Here is a 26,019-nt window from a genome sequence, read left to right on the forward strand (position 1 = left end):
TTTGGGGGCTAAGTATGGGGTCCAGTCTTTCCTAAAAATACAGGCTCTAGAGGTTGGTGGGTTCCTGGGAAGGGGAACAACAGGTTTGTTAGGTAAGAAGAGAAGGCAATGAACAGTATCTGCTCTGGGAACAGTAATTTATAATTTATTCGGCTCATCTTTAATATTGCTTTTTAATTTGGCTGGCTGATGATGGCTTAGACTAGACTTTTTGGGTAGGATCACATGGGAGCTACATTGTGACCTAATTTTTAACCGGTTTAAAAATGCAGTTTCAATAACAAATGTATGTATAAAAGAAAAAAAAAATGCAGTTTCACCTTTTGGTGGTAAGCTGTAAGGTATTGATTCTTGTTGACCAAACTGACAAGAAACCAAGCTCACCCACTTGTTAATGTATAGTAAATAACTAATACATTTGCAAAAGGTAAACTATAGTCTCTAAAGAAGACTTAATTAGTACAGAATTAAGAGAAAGAACTGCTATTTCCATTGAGTCATGAAGTATTATTGATGTTTATATTATGTCTCTGTTAATTTGTTTCCTAAGTGTGGTCTTTTAAAGAATTATTTCTCTTGCTTTCAGTGGCATTTATCTTCAACTGGCTTGGATTTTGTTTATCCTTCTGTATCACCAATACCATAGCGGGAAGGTATGGCGCCATCTGTGGATTTGGCCTTTCCTTGATCAAATGGATCCTTATTGTCAGGGTGAGTGTCTTTTTTTTTTTTAAACATCTTTATTGGAGTATAATTTATTTATTTATTTATTTATTTATTTATTTATTTATGGCTGTGTTGGGTCTTCGTTTCTGTGCGAGGGCTTTCTCTAGTTGCGGCGAGCGGGGGCCACTCTTCATCGCGGTGCGCGGGCCTCTCGCTATCGCGGCCTCTCCCGTTGCGGAGCACAGGCTCCAGACGCGCAGGCTCAGCAATTGTGGCTCACGGGCCCAGTTGCTCCGCGGCATGTGGGATCTTCCCAGACCAGGGCTCGAACCCGTGTCCCCTGCATTAGCAGGCAGATTCCCAACCACTGCGCCACCAGGGAAGCCCCTATTGGAGTATAATTGCTTTACAATGGTGTGTTAGTTTCTGCTTTATAACAAAGTGAATCAGTTATACATATACATATGTTCCCATATCTCTTCCCTCTTGCGTCTCCCTCCCTCCCACCCTCCCTATCCCACCCCTCCAGGTGGTCACAAAGCACCGAGCGGGTCTCCCTGTGCTATGCGGCTGCTTCCCACTAGCTATCTATTTTACATTTGGTAGTGTATATATGTCCATGCCACTCTCTCACCCTGTCACATCTTACCCCTCCCCAGGGTGAGTGTCTTGATAGCCTCTATCACTTTTGTCTCTAAAATTAAAATACATAAAATTTCCTATGTAGTTCACAAATGTTCATTTTGTGTATATGAGCTCAATTATTTTGAGACTTATTCTAACTTCTGTACTTAACTATCATAGTGATCTCTGTGGTGTGGACATTTTATGACTGTATTATATGAGCGCTTGTTAGTATGTGGAAAGAACTTTTTGTTTGTTTGTTTTTAATTAATTAATTAATTTATTTTTGGCTGTGTTGGGTCTTCGTTGCTGCCTGAGGGCTTTCTCTAGTTGTGGTGAGCGGGGGCTACTCTTCGTTGCGGCGCGTGGGCTTCTCCTTGCGGTGGCTTCTCTTGTGGCAGAACACGGGCTCTAGGCGCACCGGCTTCAGTAGTTGTGGCTCGCGGGCTCTAGAGCGCAGGCTCAGTAGTTGTGGCGCACGGGCTTAGTTGCTCCGCGGCATGTGGGATCTTCCCGGACCAGGGCTCGAACCCGCGTCCCCTGCATTGGCAGGCGGATTCTTAACCACTGCACCACCAGGGAAGTCTCAGTAAGTGGAAAGAACTTTGAAATCAGATAAATCTTAGTTTGAATCTCATCTTTTTGTACATCAGTGTTCTAACTTTAAGTTTTTAAATTGTTCTGAGCATTAGTTTCTTCATGGTAAGCTGATAATAGCTGCCATTCAGTATTTTTGTGAGGCATGAACATGACACATTTAGAGTACCTTGCTCAGTTGCTGCACAAGTATATGTGCTCAGTAAATCTTGGCTGCCACTATTGTGATATAGCGTAGGTCTGCCTAAAATCAGTTTTAAAACATAAAAATTTCCATTGGTTAGTGAAATTATCATGGACTTAAATATCTTCTCACTGTTTCTTTTTTCTTTTTCTTCTTCTTTTTTTCGTTTTTGGTAACATTAAGAGCTAAAAATTACAGTACAGGCCTTTGAGGTGGTTATGAGAACTCATCTTTTTTTCCTTTACATTCCTTCTAAGCCTTTCTTCTCATTTTCCTGTTGTTCCTGGAAATCACCCTCTGTCTATCTCGTATCATTTACAAGGTAGTATGTAGGGAGATAACAGGAAGTCCTTTTCTTTCTCCTATCTCAACAGCTTTTCTAGCCCCCGAATAATTTTTTGTACGCATTGTACAGGCAGTAGTATTGTTCACATAATCTTCCCCCAGCTCTTTTCCTTTGCCTCTTGAAGGCCCCTTTTGGCTCCTTTTTACAAAGCTTTTCTCCTGATTTCTTTAGGTAAGGCTAGGAAAGTGGCTTTGTTAATTAATAACTCTTCTTAAAAGTTCCCCACACATTTAAATGCTATATACAACTAATAAAATATATACTTTCTACAAATCATATATATTTAAACGTTGATTTCTAGTTGAATGAGTCAAGTCCTCCTGAGGAATTTGCAGTAGAATCATATACTAATATGTCGGCTTTTATTAAGTGCTTCAGACACTTCAATTATGCACCTACATTGTCAAATAGATTAAAAAATTACCCATTATAAAAAATATTAAAACTTTGAATTTTATGTGTTTCTTCATTATTTTAAAACTTATTTTATTACTTCCCAGGGTTTCAGTAATCTTCTCAGACCCTGTCTCTGTTCAGACTAGATTATAGGATTTGGTTATTAAACAGTTGATTCTTGGTGGGACCTATGGACGGGCTTCTTCTAAGGTGAAGAGCCATTGTAAGAACTGCCCCCCTGGCAATTACTTGTTTTAATTTCATTTAAAAAATGTAGAGTGGGTTCCCACCATTAGCATAAATCTGTTAGGTGTTATGGGGCATGCAGAGATAGAGAGACAGTCCCTGCCTTTGCAGAAGTTATTGCTAGAAAAATCTCAAAAGAGTTGGAACTAGGTAATGTCCAACATTGGTTATGTTAATAATAGAATTAATTACTATTATTCAAATGAGATTTCTTGTCTAAGTCACAGAACACAGAAAATGATTTGATTTTCTCAATTCTCCTAAAGTTATTGAATTGCTAGTATCATTCTACATTCATAAAAAAGAAATTAGTGCATTATATGCAACCTTTGCCTCTAGGATATTAGGGCCTAATTCTCTCTTAGAATCCCAGGTTGAGAAGCGGTTAGATTGTCTAGCAATCAACTCCAGTCAGTGTGATAAAGATGGGGACCTTAAATTCAAAGACTGGAGTTTCTCAAAGTTTTCTAAGGTATATAAGAGCGTCAAGTTTAATCACCGGGACTGTTTAGTTTCCTTTTAAAATACCTTTACTGAGTTAAGGTTAATATTATACCTGTAGTGTATATTGAGAATTGATATAAGAGAAGGATTTTAAAAAATCTTTTGTTATAAAATAACAATAGCCACCATTCAGTGAGTACTTACTATGTTCCAGGCATAATTCATTACAGGCACTAAATTCTTTAACCCTGTCTGTATCAGTGATGCTGGAGACAAGCCAGCCATTTTATTGATGATGAAACTAAGAATAAAAAGTCTAATAACTTGCTCAGTGTCCCACAGTTTGCATGTGGATTTAAATCTAGCTTGATTTCAGTTCAGTGCCTGTTCTCCTAATTCTGTACTGCCTCTGTAACACTGTACTTTGACTTTTATTATAATGCTCAAGGCAATAAATTTCCCTTGTAGTTCAGTGCTGAGAGAAAGGTTTTCTCCTGAAAGCCTGGTGTTTCCTTTTATTAGATAATAAGCAATTTATAAATTAACTGCTGCTTTTCTTTTTGTTTCTGAGCTGCTGTGAACCTCATATTTAGTGTAAATATCTTTAGCCCAAGATTCTGATATTATTTCTAAGGCTTTTGATGTTTCTATTATTTGTTTTAGAAGGCATATATATTTTATTAAAAACTGACAAGTCTTTTAGAAAGTAGGCAGTATGTAAACAATAAAATACTGGTGTCATATTAATAAAATAAAATCAGATGAATTCTTTTTTTTCAAATTTAAATCAGGTAAATTCTTATTGTTGGTTAATTTATTTTCCAAAATTTGATTTCTGCAGCCTGCAGTTGACCAGTCAACATGAGTTATTTACTTATTTTAAAAAAACCAAAAACACACCTTGGCTCAGCCCTATGACTTTTAGTATTTTGAAACACTTGATAACTTAGTAATGAGCCCCAAAGCTTATTAGTTTATCCTTTTTACATGGTGAGTTTTTCTCTTTGACTTCAAAGTGAAGGTAATTCTATTCTTCACTTGGGAATAAATAAAGAATAGCTGCAGGTTAGTACTTTTGGTGAAGAATGACATTGTTCTTTTCTGGTTGCCTCTTGTCGGGTAATATTATGTATTAAATATATTTTAAATATTAGAAATATGTATTTTTAAATATATTTAAAAATTAGAAAGTTAAAAATGTATTGCTTTGGTTCTTTATTCCTTTTGTTCTTATAATCTCTAAAACCTGTATGAAAACCTTTTATTTCTAATTATTAATCATTTGATTAAAAAGTAGTGTAGTGCTTTCCTACTTTACAAGTTATATTTCCACAATTTTCTAGTTCTTCCTTTATTGTACATATTTTAAAGGTGTAGGAGTATGTGGGATTTGCATCTATGATGGTACTTTGAAATCTCTAATCTTTGTAATTTCTAAAACTCTAAGCTGAGAACTTAGATCATGGTTCATATATTGTAAATACTTCCTGTGAGAATAATTTAAAAGCTTTTAAAAACAGATTTAGATAACCTTTAGTGGATATGCTTCCTCACTAGTAACATTACAATTTGTAAGCATTTTTGTTATTACCAAACCTGTAAGATTTTTAAGCTTTTATGGAAATTACCAATGAATAGTTGGAAATAATTACCTATAAAGTTGGAGATAGATACATCTGAGGACAAATCTGCATTTAACAAACTCATTTTTAGTTAAATCAGATTCGGTTCAGAGACCAATGGAAACAGAGTAGATTAAATAAGCAGGAAAATTAGACTGATTTAAAAAGAAAACTTTTCGAAGATAATAAATCATCATGTCCCGAGTCTAATCAAGGAAAAGATACCTGTGTCCAGTATCATCAAACCCTGCCTTCCATCTGCCTGTTCATATCCTCACTTCACAGAGAATATAAACTGTCTACCACGGCCACTAATAGGAACTGTTGAAATGCCGCTTCAAGGTTCATTTAGCTGTTCTCAGCTCACTGTTGGGAAATGAATGCTGGAGCATCTAGTTTGAAAATAAAAAGACTCTAATGAGTTGGGGGTCTTTATGTGCCTAGTATTCTTGGCAGTGATTAACAGTAGGGGGTGTACAGAAGGTCAAAAGCTCTTCTTTTTAGAGGTCAGCAGAACATCCCCATCTGATAAGATTAAACTAATGTGGCTTTTGGTGTTAATATCTAAAGCAGCAGGTTGCTGTAGTGTGTTTGGGATGGTAGTTGTGGCTTTGAGAGATTATGAAAAAAGAACTGACATGTGAACTCCTTAATGAGAAAATGTTGGATTCAGATATATAGCACTTATCTTTCTTCTTTACAAGCAGTTTGAAACTATTTTTTGTTCCTAAAATATTTTGCATAAGTTTGTTTGCTGTTATTTTTTCTCAGATGATTATATGTGTATGTCATTAAGTATTTTTTTTCTTTTCTGTTTCTCTTTTTGTGCTGTTTTAAGTGCTAAAGATTATTTGAGGTAGATCATTCTGAAACTAAGACTTATGATTTTCAAATTTAGGTACACAAATACGGTTAATATATTTATGTTCACTCCACAGTTTTCTGATTATTTTACTGGATATTTCAATGGACAGTATTGGCTTTGGTGGATATTTCTTGTACTTGGTAAGTTTATTCTTAATGCATTTCAGTATGACTAATTTGCATTTAGTTTAACTTTGATGTTTCCTACAAATGTGAGATGTAAATATACTGTTTTGTAATTTATGTGGAAAAAATTTTTCCTGTTGTAAAATTCTCATATCCAAACACTTATATCATCTTGGCTATTCAGATAATTCTATGTAGCACTCTGGATTTCTGATTTAAAATTCAGAGCCTGTCAATTTACAGAATCAGTGGTTGAATGATAAGTCAATCCTACAAAACTTGAAAATCCTAAAATGATTAAAAAATAGTTGCCTTCAGCGTTTATTTTGGAAAATATACATGCATAATTTTCTTTTAATGATCGTAGGAGGTGTTGAGAGGAGGATAGTTGGATATTCTGTCCATTCTTTTATTTTTGGATCATTGAAACATTCTTTACACTTTTGAAGTGTACCCTGCATTAATCATTAATCAGTCAGGCATAAGGAAGGGCTTCATGCCTAATGATCACAGTACTTCTGTTGAGTTTTCTTCTTACAAGGCATGTCTTTTATTAATATTGATGAATTTTATGGATTTCCGATTTTCGATCCCTTGTGTTTTCCTCTTTAGATATATGATAATTAAGTTAATCTTAAAATCACATTATACCTTTAATCCACATTTCAAGTTTATTTACTGACATGAAGAATACATTTTGTTTCTATTTAGGTTTAAGAGCCCACATTTCTCTAGTAACATAAATTTATACCAGAAAATAGCATTTCAGTAGGTGGCAGTGTTCTCCTTGAGTTTTTATTTAGTCCTGCTGTTGCATCTTTTGGATCTTTGGGGAAACAAAATCTTAGTGGTCGGTTAAGGTCACTAAAAATCCTAGATTGTTTCTCTAATAATTACAATGAAATCATTCTAAAGTTGTGATTTTGTTGGGGAGTCAGACTTGTACAAAAGTTTAGCCAGTTTTTTGTATTGTTAATTGTTTTCTGACTGATTCTGTGCTCATTATTGAGTTTCTTCCTTAAAACTGAAAAAATTGATGAAGTCTTTTGGGTATTTAAGCACACTGAATGAGATACTTGCTTATAAATATTATTAGCGGATTGAGGAGTCTTCGGAAGGCAACTGTGAGACAGAGTAGAATGCAGAGGACAGCCCCAGTCCCACAGCAGAGCCATAATCTAGCATTCAGGGGAATGTGAGAACGTAATTCGTGATCAGAGTGTTGCTCTCACATAATACTCAGAAGAGTGTTGAGCACTTCATAGAATGCTGAGAAACAATAGCTGCTGAGTGATCGGTTTCTAGATGTGAATTGGCTTATTTTGGAAAATGCCTGAGCAGAACAAAATACGTCTTCGAATCAGCAGCTTCATAGACAAAAGCAGGGATTTCACAAATAATTTGGGTTTACATTTTTCAGTAATACTTTTACGTTTGGATCACAATATCATTATCTTTGAACAGCATCTGGAAGGGCATGAGGGTAGAATTCAGTGTGGGAGTCACAAGTAGAAAGAGGATATGGGAAGCAGATGGGATCAGATTTAGGTGAAACTTATACCACTTGTTTAAGTCATTATTTGTATATCTCTTCTATCTTTCCTTTCTAATTTATTATAACCATGCTTCTTATTTTAGTGCTTCGATTATTGTCTTAGAATTGGGTTACAAATTTCAGTTGAGACTTTACATTTTAAATTGACAGACTCTTCCTCCTGGTGAGGAAAGTTGCATGCGTACATATCTTTTGGTCCCTGCCCTCCCGCCCACCATTACCTAGTTAAAAATTTACTGGAGTGAATAAATGTTGCCCTTAGAATTGTATGCTTAAGTATATCAAAGACTTAACTCTACTAATAATGGTGATGCTTTTTATACTTAGCTAATATTTTTCATCTGAAACTTTGAAGCATTTCACAGGCTTTGTTTTATTGATTACTAAAGATACCTGTGATTATTATAAATGATTATTAATGTAAATGTTTATTATTTAAAAATACTATTTTACAGAGGAGAACCCTGAGATAGATAGAAGATAGATCTCAAATCATTTAAGAAATCACTAGAGTGGCTGCTTCCAAAGTCTTCTTTCTTGATTTTTCTCAACTTAATTTTTATTATAAATTAGTCTTTTATTATTACTTGAAAATAATAGCTAATAAGTAAATTATTTGCATAATGCTCATATCGCTAAATACAGATCTTGCAGATGACAGGCACCTGATCTTGCTAGACAGGCTTATTGTTGGTTTTATCCCACAATTGTTAACAATTACGTGCATATGTTCTCTCTTGAATACTTTATATCAGTAAATATGTCTTAGTTTGCTTAGTAGTTATAGTAATTAAAAAGTTTGGTATAAAATGGGATTTCTATGAGTTGAATCAGTTTAAATGCATTAGGTAGCTTTGCTTTTTAAGAAATAATTTAGTAAGTGTGTATCTTTGTGTAATTTTGGATTTTCATGGCTGGATTTACTTTACTTTAGGTACATCTAGGTGTAACAAATTGAAAGAATTTGGGGGTGGCAGTAAAATTTTATTATATTTCCTTACAATAGAGTTGTCATTATAATGTAAAATATATTATGGAATGACTGTAATCCTACATGTTAAATTCCTTAGACCAAGAGGATCTTGTTTATAATTGTCTATCTAAAATTTATTGTGTCCCCTTTCTGTGTAAGAACATAACATATCTGTATTATTTCAACCTTCTCAGGCCTGCTGCTTTTCTTCAGAGGATTTGTTAATTATCTAAAAGTCAGAAACATGTCTGAAAGCATGGCAGCTGCTCATAGAACAAGATATTTCTTCTTATTATAGAGGTAAGAAATATTAATATATTAACTGTTTATTCCTTTTGTATTCAAATTCACCAGATGCATATTAAATGCTTCATGTGTACTCATGTTGTTTACTCAAATTTAGCATAATTAATAGATTTTTATACTGTTAACAGTCACTTACTGAAATTTAAGAAGTTGTGAACTTTTAAGATAACTTCCATTTTTAAAATTGAATTTCATACATTTTAATTTTTAAAAATGTATTATGAGTAAACTGAAACTTTAAATCAGACTTTTAAATTTCTTGTTAAAGCTTGACCACAGGATATGTATGAAGTAACCACCAGCACAGCATTTGAAAGCTTGGAAAACAAAATATGACAAAGCACTTACACAGAGAGAATGGGCATTTTGCATAAAACAGTGTGAAATTCACATAGATATCTGGTGGATAAAACAAACAAACAAACAAACAAATCTGTGATTGAAAAGCAATTTGCCATGCACTGATCTTAACAAACTGAATCAATGAATAAAAGTTGTGTGAAGAAAATAGGAGCTTTGTTACTATTTTCTTAATGTGTGCCAGTTTGTATCAACAACGAAGGCTGCAACTTGAATAAATGGGAATATAAAGAAATGAGCAGAGGTTGTCTTACTGGTTATCCAGTGAGTTTCTGGAGGCTGTGTCTATAGTAAAGGCATTTATTTATTGTGCCGCTAGTAGATCTTCACATGAAGAGACCTCATATCTCTACTCCTATACTATTGATAACTTTTAAAGCAAGTATCATACACTTCATTGATTTGAACTTTTAAAGTAGTTGAACTGCATAAGCAAAATGTCTACTAAAACACTTAACTTCTGGATGTATCTTTAAGTAGAAAATGTTTCAAGTTGCTATGACTTAAGTATAAATAAATTGTATGGTTTGTGATTTGGTTGCTTAAATTTTATGCTTATATGAGTTTTATGTAAGCTAACATGATTTACTTATTTCTGCTAAAGAGAACAATGATTACAATTGCATTTCTGGATTATATTTAAATATCACTTTAAATGTTCCACTAAGGTTTCTTCTTCCCCCTAGAAGATGTCACATTTTCTCTTTAACTGGTAAAATGTCTTTACAAGCAGTGACCTTAAGAGTTTGTCGGTATTACCTGTAAGATAAAAGGCAAAGTAATTTTACTGATTTAAATGATATTCTGTGAATATTCAGTGTGATTACCTTGTTTGCATTTTCAAGAGTTTAAACTATAATGTAAATATTTTCTAGATGGTTAGAAACCTAAACTTTAGAATATATTTTGATATATGCTACCTTATGTCATTCTTACCAAAAGGATATTATATACTTGATGTAATACTACTATAAGATGGGTTTTCATTATGCTGTCGTTTAGATAATTGCAACTTAATACATTTTAAGGCTAATTCTTTTTGTCCCTAGACTGCATCGACCAGACACTCCTTTCTTATATCAATGTGAAATTTCCAGATCGTCTGTAAACCTGCAACTTTAATAAGATAGAAGACTACTAAAAACAGAAGACAAATTAGTGAAGAAAAGGTAGAGCTTCAAAACTGAATGGCAGAGTGGTTTATGCTTAAAAGCCGGTTCTGTTCATTCTCTTAAATATTTATATTTCATTTGTTTTGCACAGTTGCATATGTGCCCATTTGAAAGATTTGGGTATACTTGAAAGAAACCGTAAAGTTGTAGCAGTAAAGTGCAGGCACATTTGATTAATCAGTGTTTGATATAATTGAAAGAGTTGAGTGATAAACAGTCTTCCAGCATGTAAATGCCATTGACTTCTGACCTGACATTTAATGTAATAAAAATGAAATTATTAACCATGTCAAATACTTTAGTTTCTGGCTCTTAGATTTATCTAGTAACTCTACACATGAAACATCCTTTGTTATACATAAAGTTTTTTGAAACCTGCAGTGCTGATTATTAGGCTTTGTCAGATTGTTGAACCAATATTTACATCATTATTTAGCAAAACTTTCTGTAAATAACCATGCATAAATTACTTTCTGCATTGTTTTATTAGAAATTGTGTCTAGATATCTCTTCATTAATTTTAAATTAAGTCAACTTAATATATATAGAAAATTTGGGTGTTTAAGATAGTTTTAGGACAAATTTTAAGAAAATGTGGGTATGCCACATGTCCTTTATAAGAAAATCTTTTTTTTTTTTAAAGGGACATGACAGTTTTAGGGTTTCTCAAATGAGAAGCTTGGTTTCTAGCATTGTTCATCTTAGAGATTCTTGCAGGAAGAGATTGTACTAGATATTATATTTATTTCATTTAAGACATTTTTGAAAATTAATTTTCTGAATAAGATACTCTCATTTGCATTTTGTCTTTTAAAAAGCCAATAAAAAGTATCTTTCAATATCATTGTAATATTTTTTCCTTTAGATGTTTAGTTTAATTTAGCGAATAAAAACTTGTGCTTTTAATAGCTTCTTGCTTTCCGGTTGTAGGATTAACTTGTAAAAATCATTTCCTGAATTGAGATATGTGAAATATCTGTTTTCAAGTTATGGAAATGTGTCTGTGGAATATGGGGTGTGAGTGTGTTGCGAGAGTGTGTGTGAATATTATCACAACTGGAATCTATTTTACATTCATAAGCTACTACATTTTACAAATCATTTTATGTCTCATCTGTTTTCTCTTCAGTTATATCTTTGCTTTCGAAATGCAACATTAAAAATGATGGGAATTATCTTTTAAACTTAAAAATCAGTTGATACAGCTATATAGAACATATAAAACTGATTGCTTGTTTATTATTAGACACTGACTACTAAAAGATACATCTAAAACTATTCAGGGTCATTTTTCCATTTCTGAAAAAATAAAATTTATTATGCTTTATAACTTTTTTTGTATTTCTCTGTATTTTCTGATTTATTTCATTGTCTTTGATAAATAAAACGTGTTTTGTTTTGCTAATTGAGCCTCCTATTTTCTTGTTTTCCCTCATTTATTCTCCTCCCCTGCTAGAATTTTTATTGTTGGTTAAAGTACCTGTTACGCCCATTGAAGTAAAACAATAGCCTGGGGTAAAGAAACAAAATATTTGATTTAGTTGCCTGATTTGGAAATTAATTAAAGTTAAAATTTACTTAGAAGAAATGTGAACTCGTGCTAGATCTCTTTATTGCACATTAATTTTCCTGTAGACCTGTACTTTGTTCTTTGTAATAGTTTTTAATGAAATTAAGCTATGATACATAGTAAGTTAAAATATCTAGATCATCTATCGTACGTCAATTTATTAAAATTTTATTTTTGTTTCTGTGGCGTTAATACTTAGTTTCTGCATGTGGATGTTGACCCAATGTCAAAACTTCACTTTTTGTTTTGATTTTTTCCCCCCCAAATCTGTAAGATTCAAGTGTGATGTTACCTGATCCTCTTTAATTGGTACAATTCATTGGTAGTCTTAAATCTCAGCATCCAATCGGGAGAATCAGAATATTATTTTAAAAAACAACATTCTCTTCTGGATTTATCAAATCCTACATACTTCCCTTCATTTCCTGTGAGCTTGGACAGAATAGCTGCTGTTGTGTTTTGGAGATACTTAATTGCCTTGGCACTCTGCCTTAAAGATTGAAAATCAAAATCCTTGTTAGGGTATCTATAAACAATTTTTGAATGAGTGTGAACTGGAGCTCGGAAGTTAAATACAAAAAAATATATTATATTATTTCTATTATGTTTGAATAAGCTAGTTATGGCCAGAAAAATCCATTTTTATGTTTTTATGAAATAAACTGAATTTAAGGTAAAAATACATTTTCTATATAGTGTGTTCAGGATACATCTTAGGAATTTAAAATGAAAAGACAAATTCTATTATGGTTGGTTAAAATGAAAATCTCTTTTTAATAGAAAAAAATACTAATCTCTAGCCTTTTATTGAGTCTATAAGCTATATCCCATGCCTTTGAAGTTCATAAATTTTAACCTGTTAAGACAATAATCACTAATATTTCCAGCAAAACCTCTGATGACAGGAAAAGTGGAGTTCAGAAAGTCCAGTTGGAGAAAAATTCAGGGTTTCTTAATTTAATATAATTTTTTTCAACTGGTCTATACTGTCCCCAAAAGCACAAAGGTAATGATAGTGCATCTGATACTGTATTTAACTAGAGTGACATATATATCCTGAGTTTGCTCATAACAGATCTGGTTATTCCTATTTCCTCACCTTATATAGTGCCTCCTCTCTCATAAGCGTCCTAATTTGGAGGAGAAATTATATGATCACCCTGTGTATAACTCTACACTGTGCTGAGAAGTGATTGCCTAAACCCACTGCCCTTTGAGAGAAGGAACTGCAGTATTAGGGCAGGAGTCACCTAGTCACCTAGTCAGCCCTGCCTAGACACCCGTTTTTTTGGCCTGTAGAACACACATAGTACTATATTTTTTTTCCTTTTTTTTTTTTTTTTTTTAAATAGAAGTTGTATTGGAGTGATTCTGCTTACGGTAAATAGTAAACAGTGAGCTTTTTGTATGTTTAAACTGCTGTTAATTGTTATTTTAATTGTTTGCTATTTAATTCTTCAAATAGTCATGAAATATTAGTGTATTATGTTCTAAAACCTCATTCTTGATAAAGTTCAACTGTTAGATGATAATGTGCCATTTATTATTGAATGTCCTTGCCCATATATAAAACATGTTTTATATGTGTTAATAAAATTCAGTAAATGTGGAAATGTGAACCTGTCATGCATGTTTTTGAAAATCAGTTTGATACAATATATTATCACCACCTTGGCCTCACAAAATGTTTATATGATCGAACTTATGTTACATGAAAACAACTGGCATGGAATTAGGTGTGGGAACATCATTTAACTTGTCACAGTAATTTGTATGTTGGGAGATAGATTGCAGTTTAATTTTAATAAATGCAAAAGCATCAGCTTTATGAAGATAATTTATGTTTCTTTCTACTTTGCAAAAGATTAGTCGTCACCATAGATCAGACCTGCTTATGGGTGTGTATTCTTTTTTTCTTTTTTTAATTAATTAATTAATTTATTTATTTATTTATTTTTGGCTGTGTTGGGTCTTCGTTTCTGTGCGAGGGCTTTCTCTAGTTGCGGCGAGCAGGGGCCCCTCTTCATCGCGGTGCGCGGGCCTCTCACTATCGCGGCCTCTCTTGTTGCGGAGCACAGGCTCCAGACGCGCAGGCTCAGTAGTTGTGGCTCACGGGCTCTAGAGCACAGGCTCAATAGTTGTGGAGCACAGGCGTAGTTGCTCCGCGGCATGTGGGATCTTCCCGGACCAGGGCTCGAACCCGTGTCCCCTGCATTGGCAGGCAGATTCTCAACCACTGCGCCACCAGGGAAGCCCGGGTGTGTATTCTTATTTGGGACATATGACCTAAAATGCTACCTTCCCTAAAGTTATTTAGAAAAACAGAAAAAGCTCATTCCATACTTCATAAAAGTTAAGCAGTTAAAAAGAAAATGTTTATTTTGAACTCAACATGTTTGCTTGTTTTCACTTTTCTTTCTTGATGTTTTCAACTTAGCTTTCTTTTTTTGTTTGTTTTTGTTTTGAGAGATTAAGCTACCTGCTTCTAAAAAACCCACTTAGTTTTCATGGAAACCATTAAGAAAAAATTTAACAGCTAAATAGGGAAGAGATAGGGTTATTGCCCCTTTAACAGCTGAGGTTATAGCAAGCCCAGATCACACACTGGTTCACATAATCTTGGAGGTGGTGTTCCGCTCAAGCTTGCAAAACAAAAAGAACAAACAAACCCACTTTATTACTTTCCTACTCCTTCGTGTTTGTTTTAATTAAATCAGTGCTTTACCTTTAGTGACAGCGAGAAGGGCCACAGGCCATCCTTCCTTAAAGCAGTTTCTTTTCTTCTTTTAGCTTTACCAGAAGCATAGTGAGATCAGCAAGTACAACAAAAGTTTGCCCAAAGCGCAGAAGAAATCTGGAGGACTCAGAATGTGAAAAGTAACAAATAACCTTGTTGGAAAGATGAACTCTTCAGAGGTATAAGAACTGTACTTGTGCATAAATCCCTAGTGTGAAAATATGTTATTTCTTTTCCATCAAACTTAGTTTTCTCAGCCCTGTAAATTCCTGCATAGTGATTTGGTTTGACTAACTATGGCATTTGGGCCATAAACCTTTAATTCCCATTTTATTCATTCAGAGAGAAGACCTAAAGACCCTTAATTGCTAGCAAGCATTGGTGACCACACATCCTAATATAGTAAAGTGTGAAATATCACTTCCTAAATCCAGATTTTTTAAATGATGAGACTATGGAAAGCGTCGGTTCACTGAGATTTATGAACCTTTTTTTTTCAAACGGGATAAAATCAAACAAAAGTTTAATAACAGGTATACGTGGGAAAGACCCAGAAAAAGTGAGTAACTCGCCAAAATGGCTGAAACCCTCACCGTAAATATCATTTTCAGCTGAAGAGTTATGAACTTTTAAGAGACAGCTGGGTCGTACATTTCTCTAATTCTACAGGATCTCCAGAGATGAATTTTTGATTGAATGATTCTTTGAATACCTCTCTAGAGCTGTGATTGTTATTCAATATGGTGCATTATAGTCAACTGGGAATTTGGGGGAAATGAACATCCCAGCCTCAATTTCCAGAGGTTCCAGTGCAATACATCTGCCCCGTGACAGCACGTTTCCTTCCCATAGTTTGAAGTTGTGGGATTTTGGTCTAGTAGTCCTGGTGATCCCTCTCTTATCATGTGTTTCTCTCTATATCTATCTCCTTGTGTACAAGTGATAGAAAGTTACAAGTGTTAGGATCAACACGTAAGTCAGACTTCGCAGGGCAAGGAAAAGGCACGTAATACAGATCTCAAACGGTTAATGAGCATTTCTGGAGTTCTTGCTTCATGACCTCTCTCACTGAGAGCCTTCTGGTCTTCCTGCCTTTAAACACACAGCGTGGCTCTCCGCAGGGCTGTATCTGCAGGGCAGCGTAGGAGCGTTGGGACAGAATAGAACTGTTTGTGCTGAGAAGGCAGTTACTTTCTCCATAATGCCGTAAAGCGAGCAGAATTGGATTAATTACCATATAGTTGATTTTTCTCGCCTCAAAAAGATATAATGTTTTTCCACTAGTATCTTCCCTTCTCTGTCCTTGAGGAACCTGTGGATGATTAAGAGAGGGAGCTTCGTGTAACAGAAAGACTGGGTTTTGGAGCCAGATTACCCCCGGACTCAAATATCAGCTCTCATGCAAGCTCAGGCAATTTGCTTAACCGACACACCTCAGTTTCCCCATCTGTTGGGAAGCACAATATGTACCTGAGGATTAGGTGAGATTTATGCAAAAGAAAAAGGTAGACATTATTATTACATCTTTCGGCTCTGTGTGTTTCCTGACTGGGCTGCCAGTTGGTGTTAGCAGATGCCTCCAGGACCTGAAGTAAGCCCTTGCCTGACGTGGGCATTTTATCTGCCAGTCCCTTTGGAAAGGCTGATTATAGTCGCATCACGTTGATCGAGTGCTGGCTCCCTGTATCTCCTCTGTGGCAAGTGGAATGAAAGCGACAGTTGCCTAGATGACCATTGATTTTAAGGGGCCCAGTTATGCAAAGAGTGGAAGCGCTCCAGCTGGTGGGGCAGAGGAAGTGCACACACGGTCTCCGGGCTGAAGCTCGGAAGCCTGCAGGCCAGTCCCTCGGAGTTCCGCTGTGAGTTGATGAGATGCTGTCACTCTATCACTGGTGACTCATTGCTTTCGCTCAGGGAGCCAGTGCACTGAAATCCTGGTTGGGAAGTGAACAGAAAATAGGTTGGTGGGCAGGTGGTTTCTGATTCTAGGATAAATTACTTCACCAGCTTTCTCTTATGAATGATGGGTTCTTAGTCTTGGATTTATTTATTCTTTTAACGTCTATGACTTTGAAAGGGAAACACGTAGATTGGAGTTAAGTCCCTTGGACTCTACCGTGATGGTAATTGGGGTCAGATATTTTTGAGTGCCGGTTCATGGTTCTTGAAGGGATGACGCTGTTGCCGCCACATGAAATCCGTCTCCTACCTTATTGCTCTTCCCACCTTCTTCAAAACGAGCTTAAATTCTCTCTCTTTGGGGAAGCCTTTCTCGTCGTCCTGCCCTGACTCTGGTCCTCTTGGTTCTTAGACCCCTCTGTGATTCCCGTCAAGGCATTTATGACACTGCGCCGTCACTGTTGATTTTTGTGTTTCTGTCCCCAGCGGTGGATATTTTATCTTATTCATCTTTGCTTGCCTCCCCAGCACCTAGCACAGATCTTGACAAATTGAATGAATGGATGGATGGGGTGGATGGCATAGCTGCTAGGGCCGGGATCTGTGTGTGTCCCTGGATATGTAAGATGCTTTCTGCCCTTTAGCTCAGAGTCTAATGGAAGCAGATTTGTAAACAGAAAAAGGTGCTAACGTGAGATAGATAGGAACAAACATCATGGGTCTGAGTAATTGATCTCTGAGAGAACCAGGGCACCCTTCACTGCAGAGATGACACTGGAACTAGATCTTGAAAAGATGGAAGTGTGCAGGTATGTTTAAACATTTCATATTTTACCATCTCTTACATGATGCCCTTCCTTCTTTGCTACTTCTCAAAAGGAACTAATTCTCTTTCCAGTTCCCATGATACTGCACCTGAACCTCTTACCTTCTACTCTGGGTCGGAGTAATTTGCAGTCACGCCTGGCCACTTCCGCTGAGGGTAGGATCCAGGCCCAGTGTGACTTCATAGTCCAGTGTGCCCAGCACACGGTTACACCTTTAAAAAATCAAGTCCGAGATTCTCCACCTGTCGTTGGAGCCATTCACTTTACCACTTGACAGATTACTAACTTCAGAAGCCAGCAATAGTATAAGCACCCTCTTCTCCAAATATACGGGTACAAGAAATATATGGAATCAATTGTGATATCTCCTTTTCACATATCTCCCAACTCCCTCTCCCTCTCCAGAAGTAACCACTGTTAACTATCATATACTCTCACAGATGTTTTCCACATACATTATTTTACTAGAATGGCCCTGTGTTCTGTGATGTCAGCATGACTTCTAGTTTCATCAAGGTGAGATGTTACCGGGCACAGTGTTGGAGAGAACATGCCTTTTTCTCTGTATTCCAGGAGGCAGCTCTCGGGGGAGAGTATTAGTTCTTCCTGCGAATGTAGTTTATTCCTGAGAAACCAAGGCTTATTTCCGTGGTCCTTTAGTCTCTAGATGAAGGGTGACTTGTGGCTTCAAGGCCTTTGGGAGCTGGGCTGCTCCAGGATCAGGTATTTGCAGCATTTAAATGTCCTGTCTTCTGATCTCTTACAGCTGTTTTGGTGAGAAATTCTCTGGAACCAGGTTATTAGGTGGAAAGGGGTCGGGGTTGATGTGGATAACCAGCCTGGGTAGGTTTAGAGAAGAACAAAATGATTCTGGGTTTAAAGTTAATTTTCCTTGCTTCAGTACCAAAATTGTGTCCCAGGGTTCTCTGGCTAAAGCAACAGATATTTAAAGCCCCTCCTTTCCTTTTCCCAAATTTTTCCTGCCTTGGGCTCAGGTGTGACATCTGGAGCTTAAGCAGCTATCTTGTGCCATTGAGGCAACAGTTGGTAGACTAAGTATGAAGAGTGGTAAGGAAGGAGGAGCCGTGAGGTTCCCTGACATCATTGAGCATTGCACCAGCCCTGGACCTACCTATCTTCCAACTTTTTGCTCAATGAGAAAAATAAATTATTTGCTTGGTTGTTATTAGTCAAGTTTTTTACTACTGATACTTAAGAGCAATTCAAACAGATACACAGGCATAACTATCTGTTTCCCCAAAATTGACAGGAGAACTGCTCAGGCCATCAGAAGCCACCAACGTGAAAAAGAAGTTACAAGTCTTGCATGCCCACAGGGTTACTGACCATCCAAGCTCCTTGCACCTGGTTTATTGATTGTCAATCAAGTCATTGCAACAGCAGTGTGAAAGCAGTGGGTTTACATCTGCTTTACTCTGCCCCTTCATTCTCTTCATTTTCCAGTTGGGAGCCCCACAGAGTGACGAACTTCTCAACAATTGCTTCTAGAGCTGGGCTTCGTGGAAATGTCAACAGCAACAATTTAACCACTGTCTCAAAGATCATTCAATGCTACCCACACTGTCCATCAACAAAACCTTGCCAGGGGAAGCAGGTGCCATTTTCAAATCTCTGCTTGGTAAAACAACAAATGGAAATGGCCAGCTGAAATAGGCACTCCCCTTTACAGTGATCCAGCTCCCAAATGCGTGATCTTGGTTTTTATTTTTAGAAATGAAACTAAGTCTGCTTCTTCTTTTGAGTCAGGAGGGTTCTAGGTAAAGACCCTGCTGCTCATACAGGCCTAAAGAAAACCCACAGTCTCCACTCTTACCTGCCCTGGTTCTGCCCTCCGGTCTCGTGCGAGGTGAAGGACCCTGAGCTTCACGGGTTGTCCACACCAGGAAAGCCTTGCACAGATGCCTCCCCATAGTGGGTTTGCAGTGATTACTGCGGCTTTGAGTGCTGCCTCATGCTCCCCCTTAATATTAATCAGAAATACATTTTTCCCCACCCCAAATTCTCTTCCCCAGACAAAAATAATTTTTACCAGAGAAAAGTTAAAGCAATAAGATATAAAGAAGCCCTACAGAGATAGATACCTGTTGCCTGCTCAGGGTCCAGATTCTGAAACTGACCACACTCTCAACTCTGGGTAGAAAAACCCTGGGACTGTTCACACCTCCTTGTTAACAGTGATGACCTCTTCCCTTCCTTTCCCTCCCCCTGTCTCTTCTTTGTTCTTACCTCCCTGACTTCCTGCCCTTTCTTCCTTTCCCCCTCCTCTCTCTCTCACCATTTCTTGGCTAACACAAACTTAGTTTATCATTGTCTGAAGGCAAGAGTAAAGGCTGAATATAAAATATGCTGCAAGAGAAATTACTTGTCATGTGAGCTTCATCCTGTGTATTAACTTCAGCCATTCATCTACAGGTGGCAAATCTCTGGGTCCTCAAATTCTGGGAAAATGTTTCCAATAATGCTAATATCTTCCATGTTTGTGAGGTTTTTTTTTTGTTTTTTTTGTTTTTTAAGATTTAATGTGTACTCTTGGAAGGGGTGGGAGGTCACCACTTTTGATGTTTCATCTGTGTGGAAGGAATGTAATTGGTGTAACTCCTGACCTCTTCTACCTCTTTATTAGCTCTTCCCCAGGGGAATAATTTATTTCATGGGTAAATTTGAAATGTAAATACCTGGGTATGCTCTGCTCAACTTGTCTTCTTCCTCTCTGCAGCTAGTGGTTCACAGGAGTTCCAGTTGTGCTCTGTTCTCCAGGGATGCTCTGCTCCACCCCTGCCCAGGGAAGCCAACCACGGTCCAGTACTACCTGGGGAGAGTACCTCTGCCCAATTCTGCCCAAATCTGGGGTTCCTCAGAAACTCACAATATACATCCCATTAGATCTGCTGTTGACTAGATGTCCCATTAGCTGTCTTCAATACACATGCCTCAAACGCAAGACTATCTGAATTCTTATATTTGAAGTCTTTTAGGGCAGGATTTTTGGACAGATCCAGCAGGCAGAAAATCAGTAAGAACAGAGCTGAACTCAGCACCACCACCAATCAACTGGATACGATTGATATCATAGACTACTTCATCCACAACAGCAGAATACACACATTCTTCTCAAGTTCACATGGAACATTCACCAAGATAGACCACATTCTGGGCCACAAAGTACACCTCAAAAATCTAAAAGGATAAAAATCATACCATGTTTGTTCTCAGACCACAGTGGAATTAAACCAGAAATCAATAACAGAAAGACAACAGGAAAATCCTAAACTATGTAGAGATTAAACAACACACGTCTAAATAACACATGGGGGTCAAAGAAGAAATCTCAGGAGAAATTTAAAAATATTTTGAATTAAATGAAAATGAAAACACAAGTTATCAAAATTTGTAGCAAAATTCTGATGCAGATGTAGTGAAAGCAGGATTTTTAGTTGTATTTAGTGGGAGGAATAGGGAAAGTATGTTTACTCCATCTTCCTAGAAGCTGGAATCCTCAGCTGAAATCTTTTAGCCAGTTTTATTTTATCTAGAACAAAATCTGAAGAAACTGTACCATTATGAGATGACCACAATTTACACTCAAATTCCATTTAACTTCAAAGCCCAAATATTTTGATTTCAAAACAGTTCTGACCAAATATGTGAAAATCTATCCTAAGTAGGATTGCATTAAATCTATATAGATCTAGTTGGGAAGAACTGACATCTTGATAATATTGAGTCTACCTATCCATGAACATGGAAACTCTCTCCATTTATTCAGTTCTTCTTTGATTTCATTAGTCAGAGTTTTGTAATTTTTCACAAATAGATCTTGCACATATTTTGCTAGACTTGTATCTAGGTGGAGGGAAGAAGGCAGACCAGCTAGGAACCTTGGGACCAAGGAGACAACATGGGGGTGAGTTCCCTGAGTTTTCCTTGCTTTGTATATCCCAGACATTGAGCCAAAGAAGCCAGCAACCCGGAAACACTAAAGGCCACAGACACAAACAGCCCCCAGCAAAACTCTGATCTCTCTAAAAAGGACCAGGAAAGGGCCAACCTAACAAGACAGAAAACTGTTAGACAATAGCCACTCTGCTGCAGCCAAACACACAGAAAATCAACATGGTTTCATTGCTACCTTCACCAACAAAGTGGGGAGCCTAGACTTCCATGCTTGCCAGGCTGTAACGAGGCACCCTCCCTCCACTGGGCTGAGAAGGCCAAGTAGGGAGCTTGCACTTGGGTGTCAGAAGAGGCCTAGAGGGGAGTCAGGACTTTCGCCATCCAGTGATAACAAGGCCACCCCGCCTCAGGGTTAGTGGACACCATGTGAGGAGCTGGAACACCCTTCCCTCCTCAGCAGTAATGAGGGGGCCCCCTCCTTGGGTGTCAGTGCAGGCCGAGTGGGAGACCTGGGCTTCTACTCTGCCTGCAGTAACAAGGCAGCAACTCCTTTTCCTGGCCAGAGAAAGCCCTCTAAAACAGAAGGTATTCATTAAGATCCAGTCTCAAAACATCATGTGAAACGTCCAGGTTTCATTCAAAAATCTCTTGTCATATAACAGGGATTTCAATTGTGTAGTTACTAAAAATCTAAACCAGGAAAAGTAATGTCAAGAAATTCTCATGTGACTGTTCAAGTAAGTATGTAATCTTATAAGTCATTTAGAGTGGAGAAAAATCCAAGCAATTTTAGTCATTGGCTATTTATTTTAATGTATCTCAAGAATGCTAATAGAAGCAGATAAAGCCTTATGATTATTAAGCCCTGAACTTGATGCTGTGTGGAAAGTATAAGAGCCAGAGCCCTGGTGATGGGAGCTTGGAAGGAGAATTCTAAGAACAAGGTTACCCAGAGAACTATGAAGTAGTGACCTTGAATTATGAGACTAAAGAGTCCAGAGGTACAATGGAGCCCATAAACTGAAATTTTTCTAAAAATACCTGGGAAATAAAGCTAGCAAGATTCTTGGAGGTAGGAATCATGTTTAGCTTTTACTGGAGAAGTGTTTTATGCTTTCCTAAAGAAGCAGATCATCTATTTAGTTGCCCATGTCCATAAAAATTAAAACTGCTTTAAAAGATCTTAGATGTTTCCATCTCTAGTGTATATTGTTGTTGATCATGCCACAGAGTTGGGGGTGACTTTCGAAAATCTTTAAAAATGGAAAAGATGACATTCTTAAGTAAAGAAAATAAAAAGTACTGCTAATTCCTTAAGTAATTTATTGTACATCCCTCTTCTCCTGCAGGTCCAGCATTCTTTAGCATTCACATATCTGTAAAAGGGGCATGAGGAATGAATAGTTTGTTTAATTGTGTAACCGAGTTTGTCTTCCTTTGATTCCTGAGTGTGTTTACTTAAGGGTAAGGAGTAGCTGAATGTTCATGGAGGGGCTCTATAGAGGGGTATTTGAAAGAGCAATGGTTTACGTAAGCTGTGGTTTCTGCAGACGCTTCTGCCCACCCAGAACGCTCTATCAAACCTTCACGCTTGTTCTCCCCGGAATGAGCCTTCCTGAATTTACCATATAAACTTTTAATGAGTGACCTATTTACAAAACTCTCTTCCAGATTGGCAAATACGAGTTGATAGAAACTTTCTTCTTGAAACTTCTTTTTCCTTGTATTTCCCCTGCTGAACCTTACCAAGGTGGGAATCACACACACACACACACACACACACACGCACCATACAGCATAAAATCTTAAGCAAAAAGCCAAACCAAACCAAAACCAAAACACACAACCTCCCTCCTCCAAAAAAAAAAAAAAAAACCACCCAGCATTCACAGCAGCAGTCTACAGCACTGTTGTACTGTGATTTCAGAATGAAATGAATGAGGCACATTAATTTTTAAAAATAGTATCTACTTTAGCGAACGTGGGCATTCTAGACATAAAACAAAAGTTTCCTATTAAATGCTAGAGATCACCTAATTGTCCAAGTAAGGACAAAGTGATACATAATGATACTTAGAAGCAAAAGGAATAAAGACTTAAGTTTAAATGTTTATTTAAAGTAAGCTACTAGAATGCATCAATGCTACTCTCCATCTTTTAAGACAATTTTACAAATAGAGGAAATGTTTTATTACTTGTTCACACGAAGCAAATCCACCCAACCCTCAGTGTTTTTTCCTTCTCATTGTTTGCTTTGTCTTTCCTCTGGAATCTACATACAAGATGTAAACTAAATTCAAATCTGAATGAATGAAGACTAAAATATGAAAAAATGATTATTCAGTTACGTTGAATTAGTAGATCAGTCATTATTACAACTCCCCAAATGTGCATGTTTATGAGAGAGAGCAGCACAATAAAAACAGGGTACTTTCTGAGATTCTTTTTGTTGTTGTTACTGTTCTTTAGATACTTTTCAACTATTGAAACCCCAGCAAACAATACCAGTTTAGTTTGACTATGTCATTAAAAGCTGTAATGTTCTGAAGAAAACCCACTCTTTTCCCACATACTCTTTAGAGAATAAGAATAAATACTTTTTCAATGAGAAACTCATGTCCCCTATAATTAGAAAACTTCAGTGCTCTTTTAAAAAATTCCAGCAAAATTTAACATCATTTTATAAATTTTTGGAAAAAAAAAATCACTCCTAATCTCATGACCTTAATACAATTTTCATTTTGACACTTTCCTCCCAGGTCTTGACTCCACGCAGAGTTGCCACGAATTTTCAGGCAAGTCGTGTTCTCTTTTTTTCTAAAAAAGGTTTTACCCTAAATTTTATTTCTATACAATTGTCATAATTATCATTTGTAATAGTTTTAATAATCTCATTTATGGGAATTTATCACGTGGCAAAAATTCAACTGAAGAAAAAATTCTTTATAAAGACGTTCATGACAGCTTTATATGTAATAATTAAACGATGAATACAATCATTGTCCGGCAGTGGTAAATCACAGCCTATAAACTGTATGGAATATGACATCAGTGCTTTTTCCAACAGTAGCCAAAAGGATGAAGATTCTGATCATGGTTCTTTGGTCAGCTCCAGGGACCCTAATGGTCAAGCTGACTGTCACAGCAGGCTGAGTAATCTTACGGCAGTGCCTTCTGTGTTATGTCTCGAACAAAGAACTTCACTTGACAGACAGAATGGGAGGAGAAGACTAACGAATAAGGGAGCCCCAAGGATGGCCCAACCATTCATTGGCCTGTAGAGCAAAACAGAAGCGAAATTCGCCCCCAAATTTGGCAGTGCTACAAGCAGAAATGAGTTGACAAGTTGTAGACTTTATTCTTTCCCATCAAGCTCTTATATAAGGAAGCACTATTGTGCTGAGCTGACCTAGGTCACCTGGCTCTGAAATCCAGGATAGGAGAAAATAACCTGATGGGAAAAGACATTGTGTGGAGGGACTGGATTAAACTGCATTGAAACCCTGGATGCAGGCGGCCTGTGTAGTGCTGTTCCCATATAGAGCAAAATATTCAGCTCCCAGTGCAAACTGGAAATGTTCTTCAGCAGAAAGAGCCAAGGTTGTGACCGATGCCCGTGATACTGTTGCAGTCCTGATCTACCTCCACAGCAGGACTACATCAAATTGGCTGGGCAAATTGGAACGTTGGATTTTTGTTGGATAAGGTTGTCCCATTGGAAATATACTTAAGAAATGTTTTAACTTAACATCATATCTTTAACAAAGAACCCTCACAATATGTCAAAATTAAACTGAAAATAAAAATGAATCAGGGTTTTCACGAATAGGTTTGCTGTTCATCAATACATCATCAATAAACGTTCTATTTCACTTATTTAGGATAAGTTAAAGGAAAATGTCTTACATTTTGCCATACTTATTTTGAAATAAGATATCAAAATAATTGCAAACTTTTCCTTAGTGTAATGAGATGATAACCTAAAATATTAACCTATACTTCTTTCCTTGATCTGCCTGTGAGTCATACCATGCGTTCTCTAGCCAGGCAGCAGGGAAGGTAGTACTAAGTGTTCTCAGCGTCTGCTTATTGGAACAGCAATGCCAGGACTATCCAGTAAGGGTCTTGACTAATAAAAAAAAGTCAATTTTAGTTTCATGTTCTCGAATGCACATATGACATTCATGGCAGGGACAGTAGTTGAAGATAAAAAGATTTTGAGTTGTAAGAAAATCAGTGTCAAAAATCAGAACTCTGAAGGACCCAAGTATAATAACCCTGTGACACAAACAAGAGGCATAGAAGAATATTGGACAGATCCAGGTAACGCCCCAGCCCCAAGACTAGATAAAGTTGCTACAGTTGGGGGGGATGAAGAGAGTCGATAAGAGAGGATGCATGGTGAGGGGATACATGTAGTTGTAGTTCATTCCTTGATGATTTTTGCATCAGTCTCTCTTGTTGAGGTGTGCTACTGCTTTAGAGTTTTGGTTGCATTAAGGATCTATGTCAGCGTGCCATTGTACACTTTTCTATATTTTATGTATATTTATTTTACGTTTATATATATTGTCTATTGTTTATAAGTAT

At 36.8% G+C, this 26,019-nt stretch overlaps 2 protein-coding genes across 7 annotated transcripts in view; both read left to right on the plus strand.

Moving 5' to 3' along the window:
* NDFIP2 (Nedd4 family interacting protein 2) overlaps window positions 1-11,886 on the plus strand; it is a 59,853-nt gene extending 47,967 nt beyond the window's left edge. The window contains exons 5-8 of the mRNA XM_082365994.1: window positions 587-711; window positions 6,064-6,130; window positions 8,838-8,943; window positions 10,359-11,886. Coding sequence (XP_082222120.1) covers window positions 587-711; window positions 6,064-6,130; window positions 8,838-8,941 — 296 coding nt within the window. The 3' untranslated portion in view covers window positions 8,942-8,943; window positions 10,359-11,886. The remainder of the gene's footprint in view (window positions 1-586; window positions 712-6,063; window positions 6,131-8,837; window positions 8,944-10,358) is intronic.
* Window positions 11,887-12,020: 134 nt separating this feature from the next.
* Window positions 12,021-26,019, plus strand: part of LOC309615920 (uncharacterized protein) — a 402,693-nt gene continuing 388,694 nt past the window's right edge. For all 6 annotated transcript variants that reach the window (XM_082366005.1, XM_082366010.1, XM_082366008.1 and 3 more), the window contains exon 1: window positions 12,021-24,224. The gene's annotated coding sequence lies outside the window, so the exon portion shown is untranslated. The remainder of the gene's footprint in view (window positions 24,225-26,019) is intronic.

This window comes from Balaenoptera borealis (assembly GCF_965194805.1).
Source record: "Balaenoptera borealis genome assembly, chromosome: 18".
Classification (NCBI taxonomy): Eukaryota; Metazoa; Chordata; class Mammalia; order Artiodactyla; family Balaenopteridae; genus Balaenoptera; species Balaenoptera borealis.